The sequence below is a fragment of the Mya arenaria genome, chromosome 13 (assembly GCF_026914265.1).
Source record: "Mya arenaria isolate MELC-2E11 chromosome 13, ASM2691426v1".
Taxonomy (NCBI): domain Eukaryota; kingdom Metazoa; phylum Mollusca; class Bivalvia; order Myida; family Myidae; genus Mya; species Mya arenaria.
The window spans coordinates 48356825-48372453 of record NC_069134.1 but is presented as its reverse complement, the minus strand read 5'-3'; the positions used below and the strand labels follow the sequence as shown (position 1 = coordinate 48372453).

Genomic DNA, 15629 nt, shown 5'->3' with positions numbered 1-15629 from the left:
TAGTTTTGCATGCTAAAAATATTTTTGTGAAAAAAAATCGTAAAAAAAACTTTGTAAATTAGTAAAATCAATTAATGACCTTTCAATTTGGTGAAATTTTAACTATTCTATACCCACTTATGAAATTCTGGAAGAAAGAATTTAGTACAAATTTATGATGTATTTTTTCAGTATTGAAAGATTTTGTTATGCAACAATTCCTATAAATTTAATCAATTAAATACTTTGATAACATAATTTAAAAATTCTTATTTAATTGATGATATAGTGATAGTAAACATGTTGTAGCTGATTATTCTTTTACAAATTTTACAAACTTTAAGTAGATGATTGTTTGAAACATACAGTTGGTTTAAAAAAAAAAACATGTGGTTGTTACTGTTCTGTAAATTTGGAAAACTTTATATGACCAGTGGACTTGGAATTTATTCCACAATAATAATACTTAATAAAAAAATGTTTGGCATTTCCCATAATTTGGTGTAGGTAGGTAGATATTTTTGTTTGGTTTTGACACTACCTACCCCCCCATATACCTTAATAAAATATGAAAAACAGAATGATTGTCAGAGAGGGTCAAGTTGGTAACAGACCCCAAGGTTTACTTCCATAAAGTAGATAGGCAGGTTTGTTTTATCTAATTGATGACTTACCAGTAACATTTACCAAAGTAACACATATTTATATATTACTTAAAATGGTTTTGCTTACACTGGAAGTAAAACAATTTAGTTGTAGGTGAGTTTGTCAGGGCACTGCAAACAAACAGTCTTTTTGGAGGACTCTAAGGATGAAATGGTAATCAAGTATTGGCTCAAATCTTTTGTTTACTTTGATATCACTTATACACACAATTGCATAAAATTGCTATGTTACTTTATCCTCTATACAAATAAAAAAGGTAGAACAATAGTATAAATCATTTTTGAATTCAGCGAAAAAACTATAGCTTATTGTTAAAAAAATATTTCAAAACATCAAAAATAGAAGATAAGAATTTGCTTTCATGTTTACTCATTGTTCTTGAACTCATTGAAATGATTGAAATGGCTTGGCTAATATTTCAGTCATCGATTATGATTTAAGACTGATTTTTGTTCCCTAATGACCCAACTGCTGTTTTCAATCCATCCTGTCTAGTCATATCATGTTGCTTTTAAAAGGGTTTTGACCTCAATCTTTACTGGCAGGAACCGTCCCCCTGGTCCCACCAAACATTGAACTCCAATGAGAAGCTGCTAATGGAATAATGGAATATGATAAAACAACAGTTTCTAATCCAGTGTCTTTTGAGTTCCAGGTGCTCGTTGAATGGGTTTAACCTGAATTGTCAGTGGTAGATACCGCCCTCCTTTGCACACCCAAAATTGTATGCCAACGAGAATCTACTACTGGAAGGAAACAAATCCAGTGTGTTTCTAGTGAAAGATGTTCATCGATGGGTTTTGTCCTGAATTGTCCGTGGCAGGATCCTCCGCTTTTGCCCAACTGACATTGTATACCAATGAGAACCTGCTAATGGAATATGATAAAACCTGAGTTTAATATCCATCCATTTACTGTTGCAGGTGCTCGTTGATGGGTTTTGACCTAAATCGTCACTGGCAGGAACCCTCCCCCTGGGCCCACCCGACATTGTACGCCACCAAGAACCTGCTTATGGAGTATGACAGGGACGAGGTATAGGCAGTAGCATACTATGTAGCCATTATCAGAATAACACTCTTGAATAAACAAGCTGGAATTCTTACATTACTACTTGGCTTAAGAAAATCTAACAAGCCTGGCTATGTCTAGTCTTAATTTTGAACAAGCCCGGCAAACACTTTACGAGGACTTGGCTTACAGGCTTGTGCTTATTTTACCACTATCTGTCGTGTAAAGAAATGCCATTTTACTCTTATGTGGCAGTAAAAGATCTGTCAAGTACTATTTTGATGTCTTTTTTTCTCTCTTTTTTTAAAATAATTGACCACTAGGATTTTGACACATGTTTGTTGTGAAAGCACACAATTGTGTTGTGAAAGCATCCCTATCATTCATTTTATGCTCTTTTTTTTCAAGGAATAAAAAAACAGGTTTGTTATACCCTAGGTGTCGGGGTAGACAATCAGTATATGTCAGTGATAACAGTGTTAAGCTATGACAATCGTTTCTCGGAAACTATTTAACAAATTCAAATGACTAAAGCACAAATGTGTGGCAAGTCCTATGGCTCTTACAAGAACACCAGTAGAGTGTTGTCCCTATGATACACATGCATAACTACAGTATTTCAATATCACTTTTTTATGATGGATCATTGTGAAAATAAAATGACAGGGGTTATTGACATGGAATATCTATCTAAGAGCATGAACACAATGTGAGAATAAGGGTTAAGTAACTAAACAGAGCATGGAGTCTGGTAGAAAGATCCCGATTAATCTGTAGTTAATATCTCATGGTCATTGTACATTGGCTTGCATTAAATTATAAACAAAAATGGTTATTGACTCCAATTTTTCACTTAAAACTTTACTTACCAATACTCTTTACAAGACTTTTATCCAGATAAGAATTGTGTTCCAGCTGATACCGTCATAAATATGATCTAGTACCTGTAATCTTTATACCAATGGTCATTTCTAAGCATAGTTCATGGATGCTCTACATGATATTCCGAAAAAATTTAAAAAGTGAAACTACATAAAAGGAACCATGTAATATGACAACAAACCTGATTCTCAATAACTTGAACAGGCCCAAGTAGAAAATTAACAAATGTTTCATCTTAAGGAATAAATTGTGGGATTGACGTCATTATTGGGGTATGAAGGCAGTTTGGGTGGTATAAGTGTGCGAACTCCAGGCTCAAATTTCTCAAAACTTCTTAAGTCCCTTATAACAGGATCTAGCTCAGCACGCTTTTTTGATTTAGTATGAAAGGTGTAATAATCATTTTCTAAACAGTTTTGCGGCTTCTAAACAAAAAAGTATTAAAGATAAATAAGACAAACTACAAGTTGTTTTATAAATCATATTTAAGTTAGTAATATTGCTAAATGAAATAAGATATTTAAGTAAGTTATGCTTAACAATTTTTGAGAAATTGGAGCCAGGCATACTTTGATAACCCCAATTGGGTTCATATCCCCGATAATGACATCAATCCCACAATTCATTTTTTATATTTACACCAATAGTTCATTATTTAATTCAAGAATTGTTGAAAAAATACATCATTTTTTTAAAGAAAATCTTATAGTAAACCTTTCTCACCTTTTCTGTGAATAGAATGACCCAATTGCAACCGGAAACAGTTTATAAATGACTTCACAATAACGCGGGAAAAGATCAACCACTATAAATTACTTTTAAACGTAATATTGAAATACAAATAGCAACAATACATTTAATATATCATGGATAAACACTAAAATTTTGATTTACTTCTTACGGGACCTGCTGACAAAGACACTATAAACAATTTCCATGTATATTGTTATGCGATGATTCCGTGATCCGAACAATTCTAAAGATGTTGTGACCATCGGATGATAATCACAATTGCCGAAAGGCAGTTCATTTAAGGAATGGAAGTTGAGGTGTTAATATTTTAAATTAATTATATTTATGCCATTTTGTTGTTAAAGGCATGTTAGAAGTCATGGTCTAGTTAGAAGTTTTGTTAAGTGTATGCATTTTCATGTTGGTGACCACAAACCAAACTCACATACACCCAGGCCAAGAATCTAGAGACACCTTGGTGTGTGTGCTAACAACTGTGCTTACAAGACAACCTGTGTTCATCAGTTGAGTGAGCGGAAAAACTTACTATTGCTATTACTTGTATAGTGTTTAAGAGATTTACTTGAAACTTAGTAGACATCATATAACATAAGAAGATACAAATTAGTGTAGCGAGGCCCATTACTCAAGTTCAGATAAGTGTTAAAGACATGCCTGTAAAATACATTGGTATCCACAAGTGTTGCCCTCGGTTCTTTATATATTAGCATTGTTCATGCATGCATGTTCGCATGGCCGCTCAATATTGGACCAATAAAAAGATATATCATCTTGCACCTTGCTATTATTGTAATATTGAAAAAGATTTCATTTCTAAATCCAGGTCTGCCTGGTTACAGCTTTAAATAACTTTTCCCTTTTAAATTCTACTCCCAAATGAAGAATTCACAGGATCTGAAGTGAATACTTTTCTCACGTTCAGTTAAAACTTTTACGATTCATAAAAGCTGCAATGTGCAGTTTTTTTTTATTATGTGTCTGAAAATTGTCAGTTTGAAGCTTTTGTTTCCGTGATAGAATTACAAATACGTCAGTTGTTTCATAATGAAGCTGCGGTATCATGCGTCCTGTAAAAAATAGATTAGATTTGTACCGAAACCTGAATGTAATTTCTTTACTTGAGCAATTCTGGCAAGATCAATATTGACTTATTTCTAATGGAATATAAATGAGGCCAGATATAAACCAGCCCCGAAATGAATGGTCTGCAGCTACAGAGTGGGTAATGGCCTGTTTGGAACTGCTATTTTCCCTTTCTGAGGATCACTCTAAATAGCCTTAAGTGGGTATAAAGATGCCTATTAGCCGTCTGTTTTGCCCAAAACATATATTTTTGAATTCTAAATTGTAGGCCTAGAAATGTCTTCCATCAGCATTATTTTCAAGTGCAAATAAAACAGTTCATCTTCAAATTTTGAAAAAAGGAAGACTTTTTATAACAATTTCTATATTAAAATTGCATGTTCTGAAAATGGAAAGGGCAGAAAGTTATCTTTTGAAATTGCCTCGTAGATATTGCCCTATCTTTCCACTTTAGGTTGAGAATATTATACCTTACTGATAATGGAAATGTCTGCTATTCATTCCTTATAACATTTTGATAGAAAATTCCCCAGACATTTTTATCAGTATACATGGAGCCCAAATAACAAAAGTACGCCAAAATTATTGCACAATATTTTTTCCCTTGACAGGGAAACTATAAATCAAATAATACTTTAGCATGGTATATGAGCGTTTTGGAAAATTAGTGTAATAAAGGGTAGTTGATCTAAATTGATGTTTAATCCAAGATAGATATATAAATACCACCATTAGATATAATGCAGACAAAACAATCTATCAGCTCATACGCAATTAGAATGATTATTCCCGGCAAACCCCCTTACATAGAACAAACGTAAATGAGACAATTTCTCTTTGGGGAGATGTTTGGATTCACTGTTATGTTTTTATTTCAATCATCGTTATGATCTCTATTGCTTCCATAAAGTTTCATAAACAATTTTGTGGAATGTCTAATTTTTGTCCCACCATGAATGGCTAGTCAAGATATCTTCAGAATTTTATATTTATGATATAGTTTGTTTTAATGTGCCATTGATGTTTTTATGTTTTGTTCAAATTGTATTGCAGTTCCATTATTTATTCTATTCCCAATGAAGGCCTTCAATTTTAGGCAAAATATTTTATATGCATAATTATTATTATCCTCCAAGAAACTGTATAATGTCACATGCACTATAAATGCACTTTTATAGCCAGTTCATGAAACTTGATTTCAGAAACTGATTGTAGACTTCTTTATTGATCTACACGCCCACTCAACGCTGATGAACGGCTTTATGTACGGAAACACATTTGAAGATATCGATCGCTACGAGCGACAGTCAGTATTCCCGAAACTGCTATGCGGCAATGCGGAGGACTTCTCCCTCGCGAACACAAACTTCAACCGTGACGCTGTAAAGGCTGGAACAGGAAGAAGGTCAGTGTTTAGGTGGCAGATGCTGACAGAAGCTAATTAGAATTTTCAAAGAATTGCATTAATTGCGATAGCATAACAATAATAAGGCAGTCGATTTTCAAAGACAGTTTTGTCATAGCCTTCTTGCCGTCACTGTCAGCTTTGGTAGAATTGAGCAAAACCTGTAAAATTTGGCTACAACTGAAGATATTCACATGAAACTTAGTATACAAGTTGGCAATGACAATGTACATGATTAGCTTGACCATTACCTTAGGCTTAATCATTGAATTATACCACCTGACTAATCGAAGAAAATGCAATATGATTTTGGTCTGCTGTTATTTGTCCCTAAGGACAAGATACTACATTAATCGTGATCATTTTGTGACACTTACTTGACAGATTTTGGCTATATTTGTGAGGTGATATTAAAGATCTTGCTGAGCAAGGGTAACATGGTTATATACATGGGTCATTAACTGTGGCATTCCAGGATGTTTGCACATATTTGGTCTTTCCATTTAGCAAGTACAAAATGTTCTGGTTATATTATTTATAAAAAATGAAGTTCCTTGATGTTCAAGTTGCTCTTGATTGCCAGACTGAAGCCAGCCAGAGACCAGATCACCAAATATTGAAATATTTCATACAAATGCAGACAGTTTATGAACAATTATTATTCAAAGATATTAGTTTCTTCCACTTTGTGTTTTCATCCAAACTTTTAGATGGGTTTTTTTATGCTCTGGTAAAACTCATTGCCGACCATTCTGCCCACGTAGGGAGTGTTGTTTTGTCCAGTCTCAGCAATGGTGCCTAGTTTAAGTCGTTGCTCGTCATGCAAGAAGCCCATATATTTCCCAGTAGAGACAGGCAGGGGGCTTTTATGCCAGTTATTACTGTAATTTCTGCGTCCCGGAAAAACATACTAGCTATCCATAAATTATGATTGATCGAAACTTGTACAAATAATGGAAATTATTCTTTTGGGTATTCATTTCTGTGTGTAGGACCAATATGAGCTCTTTCATAATTGTATATTGAAGTATTTTCCTGTAATTACACTCCTCTTGTTACTGGTGTTTAGTGATCAATATTGTGCAAAACTTGATAAGATTGGCCTCCTTTGAAATATACACAGACCTAATTGACATCATTGCTCAATGTTTCCCCACTTTCTAATAGAAAATTGACTTTATTGTTCTCTGAAAAGGCAATATCTCTTGCAGAAATGTCAGTTGCCATTATTTTTTAAGCTAATTGGAAATGCATGTTTGTCTTAAACTATATAATAAGCTACATTTTGCAAACAACTGGAGTTTTTGTAGCCAATAATTTCTGTTTATTATAGTGTAAACTGGGACACCGAAAAGATGCGCCAACTTTTAACCTGATTTAGGACCCAATCAAATGGAAAATGCTGTTTAATGATATTAAGATTGTAATAAAACATTCGCTTTATATGCCCCATGTTACTTCATTAGCATTGGAGTGATGTACATCTTCGCCTGACTTTTGCGAACTGTAATTCTTGGAATTGATAACATTTTTATTATTTGCTTTTTTTATGCCCCCACAAAGTGGCGGCATAAAGGGTTGCCCTTGTCCGTACGTACGTACGTACACATGTTTGTGACCATAATATCTTGATCAAGTTCGATAGTCATGGAAATCGCTTTAGTCATTTAGGAGTTACGGCCCTTTTTTGCCAAAAATACTTCAAAAATATATGTTTCCAATCTAATTCTTGAAAAGTATGTGTCCAATCCTCACCAAACTTTACATACATGATTGTGACCATAATATCTTGATCAAGTTCGATAGCCATGGAAATCGCTTTTGGCATTTAGGAGTTACGGCCCTTTATTTGCAAAAAAAGACTTGAAAAATACGTCCCGAAGATTGTTTCCGATCTAATTCTTGAAAACTGTTTGTCCAATCCTCACCAAACTTTTAACACATGTTTGTGACCATAATATCTTGATCAAGTTCGATAGCCATGGAAATCGCTTTAATCATTTAGGAGTTAGGGCCCTCAGATTATCCTGAATAATCATTATGGCTTATTTTCTGTGACAAAAAATCGAAGTGGGGGCATCCGTGTCCTATGGACACATTTCTAGTTATTATGCCCCCACAAAGTGGCGGCATATAGGGTTGCCCTTGTCCGTACGTACGTACGTACGTACGTACGTCCCGAAGATTGTTTCCGATCTAATTCTTGAAAACCGTTTGTCCAATCCTCACCAAACTTTAAACACATGTTTGTGACCATAATATCTTGATCAAGTTCGATAGCCATGGAAATCGCTTTAGTCATTTAGGAGTTACGGCCCTTTTTTGCCAAAAATTCCCGAAGATTGTTTCCGATCTAATTCTTGAAAACCGTTTGTCCAATCCTCACCAAACTTTAAACACATGTTTGTGACCATAATATCTTGATCAAGTTCGATAGTCATGGAAATCGCTTTAGTCATTTAGGAGTTACGGCCCTTTTTTGCCAAAAATACTTCAAAAATATATGTTTCCAATCTAATTCTTGAAAAGTATGTGTCCAATCCTCACCAAACTTTACATACATGATTGTGACCATAATATCTTGATCAAGTTCGATAGCCATGGAAATCGCTTTTGGCATTTAGGAGTTACGGCCCTTTATTTGCAAAAAAAGACTTGAAAAATACGTCCCGAAGATTGTTTCCGATCTAATTCTTGAAAACTGTTTGTCCAATCCTCACCAAACTTTTAACACATGTTTGTGACCATAATATCTTGATCAAGTTCGATAGCCATGGAAATCGCTTTAATCATTTAGGAGTTAGGGCCCTCAGATTATCCTGAATAATCATTATGGCTTATTTTCTGTGACAAAAAATCGAAGTGGGGGCATCCGTGTCCTATGGACACATTTCTAGTTATTATGCCCCCACAAAGTGGCGGCATATAGGGTTGCCCTTGTCCGTACGTACGTACGTACGTACGTACGTACGTACGTACGTCCCGAAGATTGTTTCCGATCTAATTCTTGAAAACCGTTTGTCCAATCCTCACCAAACTTTAAACACATGTTTGTGACCATAATATCTTGATCAAGTTCGATAGCCATGGGAATCGCTTTAGTCATTTAGGAGTTACGGCCCTTTTTTGCCAAAAATTCCCGAAGATTGTTTCCGATCTAATTCTTGAAAACCGTTTGTCCAATCCTCACCAAACTTTAAACACATGTTTGTGACCATAATATCTTGATCAAGTTCGATAGTCATGGAAATCGCTTTAGTCATTTAGGAGTTACGGCCCTTTTTTGCCAAAAATACTTCAAAAATATATGTTTCCAATCTAATTCTTGAAAAGTATGTGTCCAATCCTCACCAAACTTTACATACATGATTGTGACCATAATATCTTGATCAAGTTCGATAGCCATGGAAATCGCTTTTGTCATTTAGGAGTTACGGCCCTTTATTTGCAAAAAAAGACTTGAAAAATACGTCCCGAAGATTGTTTCCGATCTAATTCTTGAAAACTGTTTGTCCAATCCTCACCAAACTTTTAACACATGTTTGTGACCATAATATCTTGATCAAGTTCGATAGCCATGGAAATCGCTTTAATCATTTAGGAGTTAGGGCCCTCAGATTATCCTAAATAATCATTATGGCTTATTTTCTGTGACAAAAAATCGAAGTGGGGGCATCCGTGTCCTATGGACACATTTCTAGTTAAATTATTGATCAGATCACAATTTTAAAACCAAGAAAAATATATATTAACTTAGGTTTTTTTTGTTTACAATTTTTCAACATTGCGCAATATGGCCAGAATAAGTTAATCCCCAAAAAGGACCCATTGTACAGTATTTGTGTCAACGAGATCCAATTTGTTAAAATGTTGCAGGAAAATTAAAACAAACTTTGAATGCCAACAGTACATTTTGACTGACAAGTGGTATAATTAACAGAATGTTTCTTCTGATAAATACCAGGCAGGCAGTTATGGACACAAAGCTTGCTAACATAATATGGCTGAGAATTGAAAAGTTGTAATTCAATATTGAGGGAACGTTCTGGGAAAGTTGTGTTGTTTTAGTGACACCTAGATGATTTATACAAAATTGTGTCAGCTTTAATATTCTTACAATCTAGAATATTCTGTAATTGAAAGACACCAGGGAATATCTTTTAAGTGAAAAAAGATCACTTTTTTCTTTGATAATTTACGATTAATTTAGATGAAGTATTATGACAGGCAATCTAGAATTTGAAACTTTGATTTCTTAAAATTATCACCGGTACTTTTTCCAGATTGTTTTATGTTGACTTAAAGGGACTGTAGATTAGATTGGCACCAAAAAAAGTTTTTTTCTGTAATGAATCTCAGGACAATTATTTAATAAAATGTTTTACTCTTTTATATCATAATTGTAAAAAAAAATACCAAAATGTAAAAATGAAAAATCGAGTCGGAGACCGGGTTCGAACCGGAGTTGCCAAAATTGCAGTCCAGTGTTGTATCCACTGCTATGAAGGCTTACCTTAAATAGTAGGAATATTTAAGCTATATACCTAACTTGGTAATATCACGTGATAACATCGACTAGCCAATCACGCATAAGGAATGAATTCTACTAGGTAGACATACCTAGTAATCTTTTTTGATGGAAAAATATGAAAAAACTGCGAAAAATAAATTAATTGTAAACTATGTTGTACTTCAGTTAGTAAGTTTCAATGCATTGTACATTTCGATTCCAAGTTTATGTCAGTTTTCGACAATTTTCTTTTTTTTTTGCTATATCATCATACGGAGTACAGCCCCTTTATGGACAGTATTTTCCTTGATGAATGTGTTAACAATTATGCTTGAGACTAACAGCTTAATTAGCTTCGATTTTTGAAATATTTGCTGTTGCACTCAAACTAAATTGAATTACATTAATATGTTCATAATTATATTTGGCTACTAAAAATTGATTTTAGGCCTGATATTCTCTGATGAATCAAATATATATATACATTGTAGCAAGCACAGTTATTTGGAGAAAGGTCATGCAAAAACATCTGTAAAGAAGATATGACTAGACTGACATTGTATATGGCTACAATATCACTTCCAGAAATGACATTGATTCATCATGATATAATGGTTCCGATGGAAAAACTGCAATATTCACGAGTTGATCCTTGCCCCGGGAGAATTGCTTCCCATTTGCCTGGAACGAAAACTCCATAATTCTGCACTTACTTCCATAGAAGGCCCATTGATCACATGGGACATGGAAACATTTGTGCTGTGCCTGTTCCGGCTCTCATTTTGAAGCAAACATTGATTGCGTTTGAAAACTCCAAACAAGGATATTGATTTATTAGAAATTAACAAGATTCGGTGTTTGACTGCTGGTTAATGCTGTTTCTCAACATTTGTTGCTTCCTTAATCTCCTTTGTATTTTTTTGCAATTAATGCATTATTAAGAAGGTTTTCAGTGTTAAGATTATTTCTAGATGAAATGAGTTAGTCTAACCTTTAACTGGAAATACATTAATCATGTAGTAGACAATGAAAGTCATTGAAAGTCTTTATATTGAAAGTTAATGTCCTACTAAGATTAGGTGCAGAATTTGACTGGTATGAAAGTGTCATTTATAAGTGATTCTAAACAGTTCTTTGGTCTTACTTTAAATAGTCTTAAGTTCGAAGGTCTAATGTAGGACAATTTCGTACTCATAATACCTTATAAACGAAATAATAAAATTAAAGGACAATTAAATTTTGAAAATTCTGTCAGGGCATAAATTCAGATGCTTTACTCAAGCAGCTTTTTCTTTAGGAATATCTTCTAAAGAAAAGATGTGTTTTTTTTGCTTCATAAAGCAAAATGAAATTAATACTTGTCATTTCAGAAATAAAGTATTTTAATTTAAGCAAACTGAGACCATAAAGTATGAAGTTCTAATGCGAGTTCTGACAGCTTCAGAAATTACCTCACAAAATACCAAATTGGGGGAAAATATATATTGATTGTTCTTTCATGTGTAACTCTCTTGATATCAGGATAGTGGATTTAATCAAAATGAAGGCCAAAAGTGGTGTTCGTCATAAGTGAGGAAGTCAGAATGGGAATCGTTGATTACGTCTTTATGTGAACTGTCCAAACGAAGAAAGCCTGCCTGATTTAGTTGGCTTGAGTTATTGAATTTAAGGAAAGTGATGTATGTAAAATAGCAAATGAGATTTGGGAATAGATTTGCCTACATTGACTGGTTCTGGGAAGTTAACCATGCATCACTAGGCAAAGGTGCTGGCTCCAAACCCAAGGGTCAAAAAGCATCTATGGAGAAATAAATCTCAGCTTCCCTCCTGCAAAAAATTATCTTCCATCGGATGATTTGTCCCAGAAGATTTTCATGCATGCATTGATTCTCTTTTGAATTGTCTGCAGCAATAGATTTAAATAGGGTATTTTCTGTGGTGATATATTAAGTAAGGATCTTTTTGATCTCTCACATGAAGTCTTAGTAATTTTATACGGTAGAAGCACCAAAAAAATAGATTGCTAGACAGTATTGCTTTGTTGGCGACATTTGTTTGGCAAAACACACCAACAAACTTTCTTAGTCTTGATGCAAATGTCTTTATACTTGTCAATCGAGAAACACAATTGAATTCTAAATAGTTTTAGGCCTAATAAAATCAATTGATGACTTTTGCATTGAATTTTGGTTACCATTTTTGCAAGACAATCTTACTAATGATGGCGATTTAAAACAAATGATTTAATCTTTTTTCTGATGGAAAAATAAATAACTCCCATATTTAAATAAAAATACACCAATAAGCTGTATTGATTCAAGACCATTTCCACCATTGGCAGGCACTTGCCCCTTACTCATTGCCATCATTACTGACATTGGTCATGTTTGTCTTTGCAAATTGATCGAGTTTCTGACATGCAATGTTTCTTGTCTAGCTGTAAATAACATTATGAGCATTATTAGCATGACATGAGACCCCTAATTTCAGCTCAACATGCGTCATTCACAGATGACAGATGGCCAGTCCCTCTTTACAGGAATGTTTGACCTCACAGTCCTGTTCTTTGTCCGGAAAGTGATCATCTGTTGTCTTGATTGCTCTCATTAGGTCCTTTCACTCAACTTGAGACTTCTTTAACTGATGATGGGGTGGGGGGGGGGGGGGTATCAGATATATTTCAGTGATACACCAGCAACACAAACTAGCTGTATTGTCATAGGTATGATCTCCAATAGTTTGTGTTAATTGGCAATCATTCTTCTGTTAAGGTGTGTGAAGGTTTCTACATCTTCAGTATGATCATTAAGGTATGTTAATATGCATTAAAACGAGAGCTACTTGTGGTACTTATTCTCTTCTTTATGTCTTATTTATTTTAGAATGTAGACAGTTGTATTGACCTTAAAATTTGAATCAATTTTAACAACCTTTTTTGTCTCATTCATCACATTAAAGGACCCTGGATGAATGCCAGCAAGAAATTTCACACTGCTACTCCTTGTTAAGTAATATATGCAAGTGATGTTAATTGTAATGTGTATAGCCTATTTTTCTGCCTCAGGACTCTGGGTGGATGCCTGGATGACAATTCTCACTGCTACACACTAGAGGTATCCTTCTACAGCTACCAGACCAGCTCCACGGGCCAGGCCATGCCCTATACAGAGGAGGGATGTATCCTTAACACTTAGCATTAGCAGCTTTCTGCTTGAAGGATGATGAGAAATCCATTTTAAGCTTTGTTTTCCTAAGAAAGAAAGTTGACTTACCTGATAATAGCATCATCATGCAAAACCTTTCTACTTGGCTGTAACTAAAAAAGCATTCAAGATATGAACTTGGAACTTAAGAATACATGTGGCTAGAATAAATATGCTCATGTGTAGAAAGGCCCATAATTATGTCTTTAATAAATATTGAGTAACGTCCCATGTTAATTGAAAAACACAAAAAGCAAAAAGACAAGCATTCACTTTTTGGCAATCTATGTTTAAACTAGCATGATATTACAAGTTACACGACAACACATGTTACTCGAGAGGGCGCGGAATTGAGTCTTACCTGGAGCACCATGACATGCATCTATGTGTGGTTTATTTACGCTGACTTAACAATCAAGCTAAGATGAGTTTTTATAAACTAAGGGTTTTTTAGCGTTACAAACTATTTCAGCAGCAATGGCTTTGTCAAGTAATTTCTTTGACCCTTTATAAGATATGAAGCTAGGAAGAAACCTTGCTCGCACGTTCATAGACTACTACAAGCTGGCGGGAGTAGTCAGTCAAAAACCCAGCAGCAGCATCGTACCAAAACCTGGTGCCTACAGAATACGTGACCGCAACCAGCAGGATCGCTCAGAAACTGCTTATGATGAAAAGTGAGTGGTGTAGAAGTGAATGGTATCGATGGGGTGTCAAACTTAAATTAATTACAATATATCAGGCAAAGGAAATCAATGATTACATTTTAATAGCTTTGCTTCTTCATAAATATAACAAGTGAGTATATGATTAACATTGATAGACTCTTTAAGCAGAATGTTTGATATACCTCGATTTAGTAGAAAGATGATAATTGTGTTATACAAGTTAATATGTATATGGTGCTGCCATTCAGTTGTTAAAATTTATTGATGAGAATTGTTTCCCAAAGACAAATACAATCTCTGACGTTAGCTGTTTTGCTTAAATCATTCTGCGGATCTCGTAACTAAGGTTTCCAAGTCGATTAAAATGGATTAATTTGCTCGAGCAATTCATATGATCAAACGATATTAAGTGATTTACAACTATTATCTGCACTAATTTGTCTTTGAGGCGAAGTATTTCCTTTTTTAACCACAATGGATGGTCTGCTATGTTTTATTATTATTTGAAATAAATGGACATTTTTTAAGACATGTAATCATTTATTGTCATTTTACAATGTCTGTTGTATACCCGATCCTTATTTCTATCAACATTTAAGATTTGTAGTGTTCGACTGTGACGGGGTTTATCTTATAAATTATAGGACGGTGCTGCACCCTATCCTTCGTTGTTAGCAGCCCTTTGCCCTAAGGCCAATATAGATTAATTGCTAGATTTTCATCCATTTTTTTTCTAAATGGGGGCGATTTGGCATTTATTTTTCTAAAACTACTGTGGAATATGTGTTCATGCTCTCTTTTTTTTATAAGGGACCATATACGCATGTTTCTAGACGAATCATGAACACGATCTAAACAATTCTCCTTTTTTACATGTGAATGTCATACATAAACACAGTAGGTATGAATAAATGCAGTTCCCGGGCAGCACTGGACCGATACGCAAATACAAACCCTAATTTGACATTTTTAATTGAGTCAATAACATTTATAGGGCGACTGTTAAAAGATTGGGGATGTAAATCTAGCAATTAGTTAATAGTTGCCTAATGGAGACTATGCACACTTCTGCCTTCTAAAAGTTGAATGCTTCAGATAATCAAATACTTCCTTTGTTTTGTTTAAAAGCTTATTAAATGATCATTCAAACTTAATAGATCTGGCAGCTGATACCTAACAATACTTAAATTAAACACATGTTTAACATTTTTTGTAAAATTTACTATGTATAAGTTCTTTACAGCCCGATTCAATATGCCCTTAAAACACCTACCACCCTGTCTCTTTTCAGCAACACCCTGTCCTTTTTAAAACCTTGCTAAAACCTGATTGGTTTTGTTATTATAGGCTTTTTGTTGTCTAAAAACTTGGTTTCTGATTATTATTTCTGTCATCATGTAAAGACATTTATAAGACATCTATTCTTTGACTGTTCTTGGTGTTTATCTGGTGTGTATAAGAACTTGGTA

At 34.3% G+C, this 15629-nt stretch overlaps 1 protein-coding gene across 3 annotated transcripts in view; it reads left to right on the top strand.

Annotated features, from left to right (window-relative positions):
* LOC128212977 (cytosolic carboxypeptidase 6-like) overlaps positions 1-15629 on the top strand; it is a 28241-nt gene that overhangs the window by 6419 nt on the left and 6193 nt on the right. For all 3 annotated transcript variants that reach the window (XM_052918409.1, XM_052918410.1, XM_052918411.1), the window contains exons 8-11: positions 1569-1680; positions 5577-5779; positions 13354-13466; positions 14007-14169. In XM_052918409.1, the coding sequence (XP_052774369.1) occupies positions 1569-1680; positions 5577-5779; positions 13354-13466; positions 14007-14169 (591 nt within the window). The remainder of the gene's footprint in view (positions 1-1568; positions 1681-5576; positions 5780-13353; positions 13467-14006; positions 14170-15629) is intronic.